Below are 14,934 nucleotides of genomic sequence, written 5' to 3'. Positions count from 1 at the left end.
AAACAGAATCTTAAAGTGGTCTCATTCAATCTATGAAGATGATTTAGAAGACTTTAGACTCTATTATTGGCCCTATTAATTTTAAAAAGAAATGTTTATTAGTCATTAGTCATCTTCATTCGAATAAAGATGTTAATTATACAGCTTTTAATTTACCTTTCAGATCAGTTTTTTAAATGGTAAATTATTGGTGTTAGAATTATTTCCAAATACTTGACTTACAAAAATGTACATTTATAAAGAGAATCTGAGTTAAACAGAATATAAAATAGGTAGCTAATAAAAACCTACTGTATAGCACAGGGAACTCTGCTCAACACTCTATAATGACCTGTATACAAGGAAAGCCTCTAGAAAAAGAATGGATACATGTATAACTGATTCACTTTACTGTACAGCAGAAACTAACACAACATTGTAAATCAACTGTACTCCAATAAAAATCAACTGGGAAAAAAAGAGAAATATGAAGATTCACAATTAGAGTTGAAACTCCAAATTGTGATAATAATTATCAGAGCCATACAACTGAAAAATATAACTACTGTTTTATCTTTTTTTCTTTACTCACAAAGCTGGTCATGTAGGATTTGATGACACCCTCTCAGTGGTTCTCAACCACGATAGCACTGTCACCAAATGGTGTTTGGTGATGTTGGGGCATATTTTTGGTTGTCTGGGAGTATATTTAGTGCCCAATGCCCCAATCCTATGTGCCAGGCCCACCCAATAAAACAATTAAATACAAAAAGCCCATGACATTGTCCCTTCCTTCACCAAGAATCTTAGCTAAACCTGGCGGTTGTAGAGTTCCACATCTCATTTTTTTCCCCATAAACATAATTACCCAAGTCAAAAGATGCATTTTCAGAATTATAACTACCTCTGCAATCTGAATTTTGTCGATTCATGTCATTTATCTTAAATCCTTACTTGTGGAAATTGTTTCCTTCCCCTTAAGAATGCTGGTAGAAAGTTTATGAAACAGCTAAATTTACTAAGAGAGAGGGGCAAGGTGTTAGTCTCCTGTTACACTGATTTGACAGTAAATAAAAAAGAAAACTATCACTGAGGTAGCTATAGTTCTACGAAGTAGCCAGGTTAACTTAAAAGGTCATGTTTCTTTAATGGTCTTTTTTTTTTTTTCCAAGAAAAATCATACTTTAATATTTTACATAAATAACCAATGGGAAGAGGTTGAAGACACACTTGTTTCTGATGCTCTGGAAATGTTGAGGGCCATTTTATAGCCAGTGATTTTTAATATGCAGTAGATTTGTTAGATCTTAACACTAGCTGGGGAATTCAAACGATCCCCATGAAAGTCAAGGAACTGGGGGTGGGGGAAGGTTTGGGAGAGATCAAAAATGATTTCTCACGGCACTATGATGCACACAGCTTTGTTTTCCAGAGGTTTCATTGGAGTGGGAAGACTTTCATGAAAGATCATTTTAAAACTTATTTTGAGTTAAACCTTGATCCTTTTTTTAAATATATATACTAGACTTTGACTCACTGCCTCTTGAGACTAGCAGAATCTACTATTCCATATACATAATAGAGCACACTTTTTCTATAATCAGGTACCTTTTGCTGCTTTGGGATTAAGACCGTTTTCCTGTTTCGATTTTAAGCATTGCCAGAGAGAAGAATCTGTTCTGCTCTTTTGATTGTAGCTCTAGCTGCAGCCTTTCTGATGAGGAATGAGTGCCTACCAGGACACCTGGGCAACTAGCTATGTTTCCTCAGACTCCAGCTTAGTTGGCGCTCCATTGCCTGTGAGGAGCTTTCTGGCATGTGATTATTTACTTCAGAATTAGAGTTTCAGGCACCTACATTGACTATTTTATATCGTGTGCAGAATAATAGATCTTTTAATGTCAGATACAATACACTGCACATATTGCTTTTGCACTGTTTTAAAATTTTTGTACTAAATGATAGAAAATATTTATATTCTTTGAGTGTGAGCTTTGAATAGATGGTATTATCACTTTATTGTTTTTTTTTTTAAACAAAACGTTTTTCTCAAATATTCTATCGCAATGTTATTCTAAGCAAGTCGTATGCCAAAATCTTGTATCATGTTTGTATGGAAGATTAAATTTTACTCTTGTGTGGTAAGACTACTCAGTTATTGAGTTCATTGTTGGAATTTGATATTCCAACACAAAGCCCACTATGTATTCAGAAATCCAAGTTGGTGTCATACATTTCATTTTGATGTGAACTTTTCTTTGCTTTCCTTTGTTTCAAGACTCCATTTTGCAATAAACGTTTTGACAGTAAATCCCTTTGTTATGTGTGGCTGTGTATATCAGAGATTTGTTAGATTGGATTCCCAACATCCTTTGAATGAATCATTGTCACACACATGCCCAGGAGTGTGAGCTCTTATCTCCTGAAATCAATTGGAGTGTAAATAATGAAACTGTAAAGAGATGGGGCAGTCACGAGGTAAATGTTTTTTGTTTTTTGTTTTTTTTTTTTAATCCCCAAAGAGAGACAGAAAGACTTAGAACTCACCCTACAGCAGAAATACTGATATGTTAACAAGGTGCAGCAGACATAAAGGACATAAAGGTGCAGCCACTCTGTGGCTGGAGATCATTAACTCTTCTTCCCTATCCTGCCAAATTCAAACCATCTTGAAGCTGTGCCTGGCTCCACAGCCTTCCTCTCACTGATCTTTGCAAGCAGCGTGCAAGAATCTTACCAGAGCGAGGTCTCACCCTGCATCCAGTGTGCTTCCCTTGGCGTCATCTTGATAAGCCTTTCTCAGAGCTCAAGAGAACTCTTCCCCTCTCCTTCTGACATGAAAACCAGAAATGCTGGTTTTGATTAGTTGTTTCACTTGCAACCTTTATTCAAGAAATATTTATCAGTTTTGTTCAGCGCAACATTTGGGGATTGTATAAAATCAAAGCATTGCATACACACCCACTCCCTGTAAAGCCAGGCTTGACACAGCAACCATCTCTGAGAGGCAGTCCATTGTTTCTTGAACTAATCAAAGAATTTCCTTGTTTCACATTTGATCCCGTGATGGGAAAAGGGAATGACATGTTTCTGCAGCTATATACAGCTGCCCCGTGAAGAAATAAAACTTGTCATGTGTTTTCTTTGATCGAGTTCTGTCTTCGATCCTATTTCTCAAGTCACTCTCCTTCCTGCATTATTCAAGGAGATGAGTGCATGTGTCTGCAAACACAAAGTATTTCAGAGGAGGAAGGGGCAGACCTGTAGGAACTGAAGCACATAGGGGTAGTGGAATACATATGGGGTGGTAGCGATCTGTACCCTTGCAACTTATCTCTACATCTCTAACTCTGTGCATTCAAATTCACTGTAGCTAGTGGCCTTGTGAAATAATTCTGCATAGCCCCCTAGAGCTGGCTACATTCCCCCTAACTTGAGACATGCACACTCTGTACCTGGAGCTGCAGTCAGGCAAATGTGACACGCCTATCCTTCCTTCTTTTTCCGCCCCCAGGCTCAGTGTCCTGCCTTGTTGCTTCTCCTGTCCAGGAGTCACCTCTCTTCTCCTCACCCTGCTGTGCCAGCTCAAGCCACTGTCCCTTCCATCCCCATGTTAGTCTATGAAACATCCTTTTTCCATGGTATAGCCATAGACACTGAAGTCTATACCAGAGAATTTAGCTCTGTCGTAAATGCAGCCTTCGATTTTACTCATTCAACAAATTGTTCAACAAAGATTTACCAGGTATTATGTGCCTGGCATTCTGCTGGGCACTGAAGAAACGAAAATGAAGGTGAATTCCTCCAAAAGTAAAATCCATACCTACTTCACCACCTTAAATTAAAAGCTCCCTGAAAGCAGGGGTATGACTTCCCTAGCAAGGTTTTGAGCATGTGAATTAAAAATACCTGCAGATTAGAAGCGTTAGTCACCCACCCTCTGATTTTTACATGATTATAAAAGTAACCAAATCCAACTTTTTTTTCAACTCACCCACACACACAAAATATATTATTTATAACAGGGGTTGAAAGACACTTTGCCACATTATCTCATGAGCAATCCAACCCTTCTGGCCAGTTAGAGTTGGTTACAAGTAATAGCTGTTGTCATTTGCCAAGCTGTGTCCGACTCTTTTGAGACCTCATGAACTGTAGCCTGCCAGGCTCCATCGTCCATGGGATTTACCAGGCAAGAATACTGGAGTGGGTTGCCATTTCCTTCTGCAGGGATCTTGCCAACCCAGAGATTGAACCCACATCTCCTCCACTGGCAGGCGGATTCTTTACCACTGAGCCACCAGGGATGATAATGGTTAAAGCAAACTAATTCAGGTCATGAGACACAGATTTTTTCTCCCATTATGTAGGTATTGGGTTAGTCAAAACATTCATAAGAAGTTATGGAAAAACCCAAACAGACTTTTTGGCCACCTTAATATTTATTACTTAGTCTGGAACATATATTGAAGCAAGTAGCCCTTTGGCTCTGAAAGTGGCCAGGTGGGAGTCCTCCTGAAAAGTTGTCTTTTGTGTTTGTACACTTGCCAGGGAGGGTGGTTACTTTAATTTTAGTTAGAGCAACCCCGCAACCTGAGTTCCTTCGGACAGCTCCGATTTCACATGTCCTTCTAATATTTGGTTTTAAAAATATAGTGCAAGTAAGACATTTAGTTAAAACTTAGAAATTCCCCTCTAAAAATAAGCATCTATGACATCTAGTTACCAAATGGTTGCTTTGGAATTTTCATTAATAAAATCAAATGATCTCCATGTTGATTGAGAATCCCGAAGAAGGCTCTGGCATCTGACAAATGTCAGAAGTTCCTCGACTTCCAAGGCCTTCTTGTGGGAGGTAAAACTGCTTTCAGTGTGCCAACTATCAAGAGAGGAAAATCCCATGATGTGCAGTCCCACTGTAACAGTTCACCAAGCGCAGTGAATTGTTACTGAGAGGTTGATACACTCGACTGGCTTCTGTGGGCACCATCCTTAGAACCCTGAGATTCCTCTTAACAGGCAGGAAAATTGGTTTCCATTCAACATAACCTGCAGAAAGAACCAAGCCAGAGCATCGGCCCAGAGCTAAAATATTGAAAAGAGGGGATAAGCCAAAAAGACAATGATAATATTCCTTTTTTTTTTTCCCATTTCATTCATATTTCCCATGCAGCTGCTGCCTTCCTTTGAGATTGGTGCTTGGACAGAAGATGACGTGGTAAGCTATTTCTGTTAATGCTTCCTTCAACCTGGACAGGGAGTTCGTAACTAGGTCCACAAGTTAAAAATGCAGGTAGAGGGGTCTGGGCCTTAGGAAAGTCTAAGTAGGAGAAGTTGACAAATTCCATGTTTTTCTATTTTTAAGGCAGTAGTGATTTAAAGTAAGGCCTCGAGCAAAGCAAGTATCTCATCAAATCTTACAAGAGGATTCCACCTCCCTATTTGCTCTGAAAGATATTCCAGAATGCAGTAATGAATCCCAGTTAAACGGGCTTCCCAGGATACCAAGGAACATACCAGGAAAAAAAGTGATCTTGAGTTTTCCCAGATCAGGGTTGGACTTGAACCATGGTGGGGAAAGATTTGGTAAAGGCAGTGCCGTAGCCCTGTTCATTTTGCCATCTTTACTCTGACCTTCCCAAGAAGGAACAGACCTGTGTTCCCAGACATTTCTCCACAGCTGGAGCTAGACAAAGCCCCGTTTTTGGCAGAGGATGTGGAGAGACTGTTTAAATCCAAAGAAAATCCCACACCCTACACTCTGAGTAGACACCCTGAGGAACAAGCCTCCTTAGCCTGTTGTATCTCTGCAGCTTGTTTCCTTGGTGAAAAACAGGGCTAAGAATTTTTGATCAGAGACCTCAGGGGTTTATGTCTGTCCAGGTTCAACTTATAAGTTCAGGGTTTCGTTAAATGAAAAGTGGGGGGAAACTTGTATGCCAACTTTAGCTGGCCCACACCCCAGGAAACAGACTTGGTACTCCAAGATCAACTTGTTACTAGAAACTCTTGGGAAGGTCTCTGGAAGGTTTACCAGACTTGGTCTGGTTTGGAGGCTGGGGCACATCCCTTCCTGCCCTTGGTCTTCTGCTGAAGTGATGCTTTCAGATGAGCTCATCTCTGTGGCTTCCATGGGGAGAGGACGCTGGCACCCGCTGCCTCTACTTCCCATCCCCTGAGCCCCAGGGATTCTAAATTTCCTGCCAGCCCTGCTTAACGAGTGAGGACTTAGGATCTCCTCTGTTCACAGACCTGGATATAATGCCTTCATCCCCTGCTGCAAAGTTGGCCCATCTCATTTGAGAAAAAATATTTTCAAAGGCACTGAACTCCAACAGCTATTTTTAGTCTTTGCTCTGAGGTTGAGTGGTTTTCAAACCATTTAAATAAAATTCCAGGGTCAAGGGCTCCCTAGAGAACTGGGTCTGGCCCCACCATTCTGTCTCCGTTTGCCTGGGTAGTGTGAGAGGCTACGGTAAACATGTGCCAAGCGACAGTCGAGGACTGAGGTCGCTGGGTCCAACCTCATTCTGTGTAGAAAGCTCCATGCTTTAACTTGTCTTGGGCCACAAAGCTACTTCATGACCAGGCCTAGAACAGAGGATGCATATTATCCATTTTTCTGTCCACTGCCATATGGTCCCTGTTTTTCATATAATTCCTGGGTAAACCAGGGCCCTTGAACACCCCTGTGGACCACTGGCACATGAATGGAAAAGGCATCGTAAGTAAGAATCTTCTCATAAGGATTTTTAAATGTGTTTCAAATAAGAAGTAAAACCAGTAGTCCTCCAAGGGCCCAAGATCCCCAAAAGGAGGGATATCTCCAATTTGAAAACGTGAAGCTTTAAAACAATGAAGAGCAAGTCTTCAGTTTTCCCTTTGTGGCTGAGCAAGAATTAAACATATTTTACCCACTGAACAAACCATGTGTCTTACTGTTAAGTCTGGCCACTGATCATGAATGAATCTGTAAAACCGTGTGTGTCCTCTCTTCCACAGTATTTTTGGGTTCAGCAGCTCGTCAGAAAAGGCAAGTGGAATAACTTACCTTCTTAATTCATGGAGTTAACTTTGCCTGGGACGTGATTGAATCTAATTTTATTCTGCCTTCTAATCACTCCCTCCAGGTGACTCTTCAGCAGAGATGAGTGTGTATGCAAGCTTGTTTAAGGAAAACAACATTACAGGAAAGCGACTGCTTCTTCTCGAGGAAGAAGACTTGAAAGACATGGGCATCATCTCCAAGGGCCACATCATCCATTTAAAGGTACCTCAGAAAGGGAGGCTGTTCCGTCCGCAAATGTCTATTGAGCGCTTACTATGGAGTGGGTCATGTGCCGTGTTAGAGGCTGAGCTGACGGTCATAGCGCCATACTTCATACCAGTTGAGCATTAGCTGCTGCCCCCATGGGACCCCTACTTCCTCCACATAATCCCCAAACAAAAGAGTTGGACTTTGGGTCCAGCAGAAGTCACCTGGATACACCTGCATAGCACACACGGGGCATTGACCATGCAAAAATGATTAACATGACAGCTTTAAGAAAGGCCACAAAGGAGAGGTGAGGTTGGGCTGAGGAACGGCTTCTGTGAAGGAGCTATGAAGGACTTGAGAGCTGAAGAACCTGGAGGCATTGAGCAGGTGAAGGACATGGGGAGGAGGTGTTCTGGGAACAAGGCACTGCCTGTGGAGAGGCCTCAGTGAGGCAGGAAGCGCCAGGTACACTAAGGCCGTGTGCGCAGGCAGAGCTGCCAGCCCCAGGCAGTATAGGAGGCGACTTCCTTCGAGGCGAGACTGGATATCCCTTAGGGACCCCAGCAATGCCGCAGCACGTCTGTAGACTGAGTGAAGCTTGAACCACCGCAGCATCCAAAGCCATGGGAATTATGTGTTCAGTCTGTAATATTCCAAATTTTGACCCAAACAGACACCACTATAGGTATATTCTTATCCCTCATCTTCTCGGGAAATCCTAACATTTCCCCTCAAAACTGCAGTCTTGAACCCTTTCAAGGCTAAACCTCTGTTTTTGTTGTTGTTTTTTTTTTTCTCTTTGTAGTTTAACAACCAGATCTGGGTTTTTGTTTCTTTGTTATGTTTTGTTTTTTAGTTACTCAAACCAAACCACACTTGCTTGCATCTGTGTGCACCTTGTTATTAATCAGAGGTGTTTCAAGAGAGATCTTATGAGAAAATCAAATTTGCTCTCCAAACCACCTCAACCCCAGAGTGTCAGTGGATGGAGGGGTAGGCACAAGTTAGAAAGAAGAGAGATAGAATAAAGAAGGAAATGTGGAAAAAGCAACTTCTTTTCCAAATCCACATAGTGACAAAGGCTCTACCAACATGCCAACAACCATTCCCTTTTCCTCAGTTGGGGCTCCTGATACCAGGCTTTCCAGGGAAATCTCCCTGAGGTCCAAAGAGAACACATCCACTCCTATCCTGTGGGCCCTGGATCCATATAAAGACATCCTTACAGCCCCTCAGCACCCTTTGGATGATGGCTTAGCCTTAACCTATCATCTGCTCCCTCTGAGAAGATGGACAGGAAGCCTCATGTACACACATACACGTCAAATGCTGGTCATAGATGGTGATGGACAGGGAGGCCTGGCATGCTGCGATTCATGGGGTCGCAAAGAGTCGGACACGACTGAGCGGCTGAACTAACTAACTAATCTATGACTGTGGGCAAATCCATCCTGAAAAGCAATGCTGGCTTAGATGGCCCACAGTAGGAAATATTCTTTTCTCTCGTACAGAGAGAGGAGTTTCGGGGTTCAAAGAGAGAGATCTGGTCAATCTTGTCCTATTTAGCAGAGGCCAAAAAGAAGCTCCTAGCTCCCCTTTGCCTCTTGCAGCCACAGTGATTTCAATATTCCCAGACCCAGCCTAGGACAGTCTAAGTTTCTCTCCCTGCTGGTTGGTATCATTAAAGCAAGCAATGTCCAGACTTACTAATTATTGTTCAACAAATACAGTGGATACCTGCTAATCAGAGTCCTGGGCCTGTGAATAAACAAAGAATCCTGCCCTTAAGGAATTTACATCCCAGAAAAGAGATAAAACATGTACATACAGCTTCTCTTAATTTGGAGTCTTGGCAGTTGGGAGTAGAGTGTCTGTCCTGAGTTTCAAAGGAAGGGTGTGACCAGCATCTGCGGGGACTGGAGACACCCCTCAAGCTCCTGGAAGAGTCTGCTTGTGCACAGAAAGACAGTAAGTCCTCAGAGGTGGGGGTCTCAAAAGTCAGGTTTGCAGACCCTCTACTTCTGCCAAAGCCAGGGCCATGTTAACAGTGGCTGTCCCGGGGGCAGGGGGGAAGGGTTGGGGGTGCTCAGCCCACAGGTGATGCTCTCTTAGTCTCAGCTGGGGTCCCAGGCACTTCTGACAAATAAGCTTATATGAGAGGGAAAGAATAAGGGGAAAGGATCATGGAAACAGACTTCTCCATGGGAGGTCTGGGAGCATCCTGCATATTTTCATTTTAAAAAAAGAAAAAAAAAAGATTCTTTTCCGCTACGGTTTATCATAGGATATTGAATAAAGTTCTCTGTGCTCTACAGTCAGACCTTGTTGTTCATCCGTTCTATGTACAATAGCTTACATCTGCTAACTCCAGCCTCCCACCCAACCTCCGCCCCCTTGGCAACCACCAGTCTGTTCCCTATCTCCGTGATTCTGCTTCTGTTTTCATAGAGAGGTTCGTTGGTGTCATATTTTAGATTCCATTATATATATTGGAATATATATATATTGGGTTGGCCCAAAAGTTTGTTTGGTTAGCGAATACATTGTTCAATAAAGTCTTGGTGAAAAGGAAAAATGTCTTTTATTTTTACTTAAAACTGAATGAACTTTTTGGCCAAGCCATTGCAGAAAGGGATATATTGCCTATACTCTTGAGGCAATGAAGATAAAGAAATGATCCTGCAAGCTGGGCCATTTGGGATGGGACACCACAAAGGGAGCTCCAGCTTGGAGGAGCCCACCTGGTCCTTGTCAGAGTGCTCTACACACACACACACACACACACACACACACACTCACACTCACACTCACACACACACCACCCCATGCCTCCGATCCTGAGGGTGAGAAGCACTCCTCCATGCTCTGCTCTCCCATTGAGGCAGGCAGGGCATTTTTGTAAACCTTCTCGGTGAGTGAGCCTGTCAGCCCACAGATGGTAGATCATAAAGCTGGAAAGTGGACGGTCAGCCTACCTACCCTTTTGCTATTTGATTGTCCTGTTCAGCCTGTCTTGGCTCCCCCCTCGTTGAGCCTGGAAGCCTATGTAGAAAGAATAAAGCCAAACATCCAATAAGTGCTGATTATTATCAGGTGTAAACGGCTTTTATTTCACTTAAAAAAATGCATCTCATTTTTCTCACATTGGTACTTTTTTTACTCTCTATGTGATATGTTTGGTTCACAGAAAAGCTGGATTATACCTGATGAGTATGAAATAGAATCATAATTTAAATTGTCCTCCTTTCCTTGAAGAGTTCTTTGTGCTCCATTGGGGGACAGAGCTTTGGACACAAATCCATAGAAAAGCCCACACAGGGCAGTAAACCCTTCAGTGAGGTTTCAGCCCTAAAGGGAGCCTCTGGTGATATATTCATGTTCTTTGTTGTTTTTCCCACGGTTACTCGGGGTGATGACTGCATTCTGTACCCTAGAATATTAACTTGTTACTACTGTACTCTACCAGTGTTTGAAGAAAGCTTTTACTTATTTTTTTACTCTGAGATTTAACATCTTTAAAATATCTTCCTGTTCCATTCATTAACTGTAAAACTACCTATAATACTTTGAACAATCAGGTTTATTCTCAATAGATGTTGGATATTAACATCCCCATGGCATTTTGTGGAATACATAAATAAAGAATGTCTTTATATGTGCACAATAATTTTAATCCTTTCTTGGCATTATCAGGTCATTAATAATTTTTTTTTTTTTTTTACAGTCAGCCATTGAGAAATTAACCCACGATTACCTAAACTTGTTTCACTTCCCACCACTGATTAAGGTAAGGAAGGTTTTTTCCTACTGAGAATATGCAACTTTTATTGACATATGCACCTGCCACATCCACACCTAAATTTGCCAATGTCGGGAACTGTTGTTTGAAGTGAAATTTAATCATATCTGTCCAACAAAAGGCCCTTTGAGCAAAGCTTAGGATGTGCATATATTGAATACCCTTGTTCCCTGCAAGTTGAAATATTAACAATACAGTCATGATAAGAAAAACACATGTCACCTTAGTAGCTTGGGGACATAAGGGCTAACATTGCAGGTGAGGACTTCTGGCCTCCCACCTGGCTCTGCAGAACTTTGTCCAACATGGAAGCTGCTGAAGGAATTCACACGCTAAGCTCTGGATGACTACTTGCATTGAGGGGTAGGAGTTTTATTGTTTGAATAACATATTAGTATTAATATATTTAACATGCATGCGTGCTAAGTCACTTCAGTTGTGTCCGACTCTTTGCGACCCCATGGACTGTATCCCACCAGGCTCCTCTGTTCTTGGGATTCTCTAGACAAGAATACTGGAGTAGGTTGCCATGCCCTCCTCCAGGGGATCTTCCCAACCCAGGGGTCGAAACTGCATCTCTTACATCTCCTTCCTTAGTAGGTGGATTCTTTACCACTAGCATCACCTGGGAAGCCGCATATTTAACATATTATATTTTAAATATAGTCTAAAGGTATTGGCATAGTTTGTTATAAAATTAGTAGATACTTGCAGGAAGTACACAGAACTCTTCTCATTCACTAACCATTCCAGTTTTCCATCTCTGAGCCCTCAAATGTTCATTTTGTTTCTCTGCTTGCCCACCATCTGCAGATACTCTAGGAACTGCATTCTTCTTTGGGAATAGGGTGTAAATATCTTGAGTGTTGTGAAACTTTCAAGGTAAAGGGACAAAGTACATTTCTAGGGAAAAACTGCAGAACACAAGATGCATTATGAAAAATGTAAGATGGTGACATTCAGTTTGTAGTACATGAGACAAATCATTTGACAAAGTTCTCAAAGGCTTAATATGTCGTTTCTCTTGCTTTAAGTAATTGGAATGTGTGGCATAATAATAAAAAAAAGAAATTAAACAGTAGATTAGAAAGGAAAAAGAAGTGCTGTGAAATCATCTCCTTTACATGAGAAGTAAAGGTGAAAACACTACATGAAATAAACAGTGCTTGGTTTTCTGTTTCAGGGCTCAGTAGGTGAACCAGAAGAAAATGAGGAAAAAATAGTGAATCTTGAACTTGTTTTTGGTTTTCACTTGAAACCAGGGACTGGCCTACAGGTAAATCACATTTTAAGTCCTTTGGATAAATTTCAGTCTAATATACTCTTTTTCTCTCCTGGAATTCAGTGGTTTTATATACCCCCTACCAGCTGGTAACATGATTCTGAGTAAATTTATAGACTTTATAAAATAGAATTTAGTTGAAAGGCTGCCAACTGCCTCTGTAAGCCAATCTAGGAATCTTTCTCATCTAGCTGAAGAGTCCTGTATGAGGCCACCCAAACCCTCAAGGAAACTCATTGCAAACCATGGAGGATGAGGGGAGGGGGTTAAGGTTGGGGGCACAGACCGTAGAGTAATTGTTTGTGCTTCCTGGTGTCACAGCTTCTGATTCCAGTTTCTTTGGGGTTTTTGTTGTTGTTGTTTAATGTTATTTTTTGGCCATGCCCCATGACTGAGGTCTTAGCTCCCTGACCAGGGTCAAACCCAGGGCCCCTACCTTTCAATCATGGAATCTTCACCACTGGACTGCCTGGAAAGTCCTGCCAGTTTCTTTGTTTTTTAAGGGAAATCACTTTTATAATGTTGAGAGCGGAACAACGCCGAGAATGGAACCGTGGGCAAAATGGAAGCCCAAATTATCAGCTCTAAATGGGGTGGCAGGACTTTTGCCCAATTCTTATTCAGTCGGAGTGCTACTCGATGTTATTTTTAGAATCTGGGGAAATGGTGTGGGCTAGATGGCATGTGAATTGGAATCATAATAGGTTTCTGTTACTTTGGATTACTATGAATGGCTAGTAATAGTGATCATGGCTACTAACAGGGAGCACTCGTGTTCCAGGCATGCAGGACTCAGGTGTAGTGCTATTTCTCCTCATTTTACAAATAAGGAGACTAAGGATCTGAACAGCTAAATAATTTGTCCAAGGGATACCTGGCTAGCAAGTAGCAGAAGAAGGATCTGAATGCAAGCCTCTCTGACCCCAGAACCAAGCTCTTAGCTACTGCCCTATTGGTAACTTTCCTTTGAAGCCACAAAGAGACCTTGTAAATACAACTCCTCACTACCTGAGTCCGTTGCTCTGGGAGAGCTGGTGGGGCTCAGCTGGCCCACTGGTCCTCACTAATTAAACCTTGCTTACCCCAGGCCATTCCTGGAACCAGCGCTTGGGAATGACAGGAAATTGTTGCAAGGGGTTAGTTTCACCTGGGGCTTCAAAAGATACTCTTTCTAGACACCTGACAGTGTTTCACCTGCACCACTGCAGGTATATTGATGCTCTCGCTGAATGGAAATCTTAGGCTCCTTGTTTGGGCCACAGAACTTGGATGAGTGAAAGCTGCTCTGACTCCAGGTGTCTGGTGTAGGAAAGCTTTTCTTCTTCTGTGATCGGATCACTGTCTATTCATTCCTGTGGATAGAAGCAGCTTTAGAAAGGGGCCTAGGAAAGTAAGCGCCTCTCCAGCAATAAAGGGCCCTTCCAGTCCTGAGAGTCTGTGCCTGTGGATACCCCAGGACCATCCGGTGATAAATCAGTTACCCATTGTAATTTGCCTTCTTTGGCATCTACAGCTCTATGGGACTTAATTTATGAGTATTCTGTGTTTAAACATTTTTATGGCTTGTAGGAGGTAAAAGAAGGGGCAAGAATTTTCTTGAAAAAGACTTGTCAAGAGCAGTTTCAGCCAAGAAAATTATTTTCAATTCACAAAGAAATGACTTGTTAATACACACATAGTAAAAATCAGAGGCTATCAATAATATTGAAGACCAAATACAGTAGTCTGGTTTTGACCATGATAGTATATAGACTTCTTGCGTCATTGCTTATCCACACGGCCTCAAGTCACTGGAACTTTTGATTATTTGCTGATCCTTGGTCACCCATGGAGAATAATAATTTCATCCATATCCATCCACTCAGCAGAAATTTACCGAGGACCAACTGTGTGCCTGGCTCTCTGCTAGATGCTCAGAATGCAAAGTTTAAAAGTATAGCATTGCCTTGCAAGAAACCCATAGTTTGTGGGAAGAAATAGACAAGATCAATGAATGGTTTTAATACAGAATGATGCATTTTTACAATATCATGCACATCATTCAGTGAAAGCACAGTGGATGAGCCCTGAAAGGGGTGCAGAAAGGACTCAAAGGAGGATCTTGACATCTTCATGGTAGAGGTTATGCTTGAACTAAAATTTGAAATCTATCAAGAACTGTTAGGTTAGGGAGAAGACATTGAAGGCAAAAGGGACAGCATGTACAAAAGTTCAGAAGCTAGGAAAACACAGGCAGCTCTTCTTTGGGCTAATTTCTATGAGAGCTCACAACTCAAACCTCGCTCTCTCTGGGGCAACTTAGCATAGGGTGGGTAGAATAGAATGGTGAGAGTTTAGGCCACAGGGGTAACTGGAGACCAGAAAAAGAACTGTCTCGCATGCTAAGCTAAGGAGTTTGAACAGTGCTAAGCATGGCGTAAGGAGTTTGAAGAGAACTAAGCTAACTCGCGTGCTAAGCTAAGGAGTTTCAAGAGTGCTAAGCATGGCATAGAGAAGCTTCCCTGGTGACTCAGTAGTAAAGAATCCTCCTGCAATGTACCAGACACAGGTTCAATCCCTGGGTCAGGAAAATCCCCTGGAGAAGGAAATGGCAACCCACTCCAGTAATTCTTGCCT

At 41.9% G+C, this 14,934-nt stretch overlaps 1 protein-coding gene across 1 annotated transcript in view; it reads left to right on the top strand.

Annotated features, from left to right (window-relative positions):
• MAP3K20 (mitogen-activated protein kinase kinase kinase 20) overlaps positions 1-14,934 on the top strand; it is a 167,998-nt gene that overhangs the window by 127,232 nt on the left and 25,832 nt on the right. Inside the window, exons 12-16 of the mRNA XM_052653665.1 lie at positions 5,153-5,197; positions 6,982-7,012; positions 7,110-7,249; positions 10,962-11,024; positions 12,220-12,312. Coding sequence (XP_052509625.1) covers positions 5,153-5,197; positions 6,982-7,012; positions 7,110-7,249; positions 10,962-11,024; positions 12,220-12,312 — 372 coding nt within the window. The remainder of the gene's footprint in view (positions 1-5,152; positions 5,198-6,981; positions 7,013-7,109; positions 7,250-10,961; positions 11,025-12,219; positions 12,313-14,934) is intronic.

This window comes from Budorcas taxicolor, chromosome 2, assembly GCF_023091745.1.
Source record: "Budorcas taxicolor isolate Tak-1 chromosome 2, Takin1.1, whole genome shotgun sequence".
Lineage (NCBI taxonomy): Eukaryota > Metazoa > Chordata > Mammalia > Artiodactyla > Bovidae > Budorcas > Budorcas taxicolor.
Note: the sequence above shows the minus strand (reverse complement) of the source record. Positions and strands in the feature narration are given on the sequence as shown.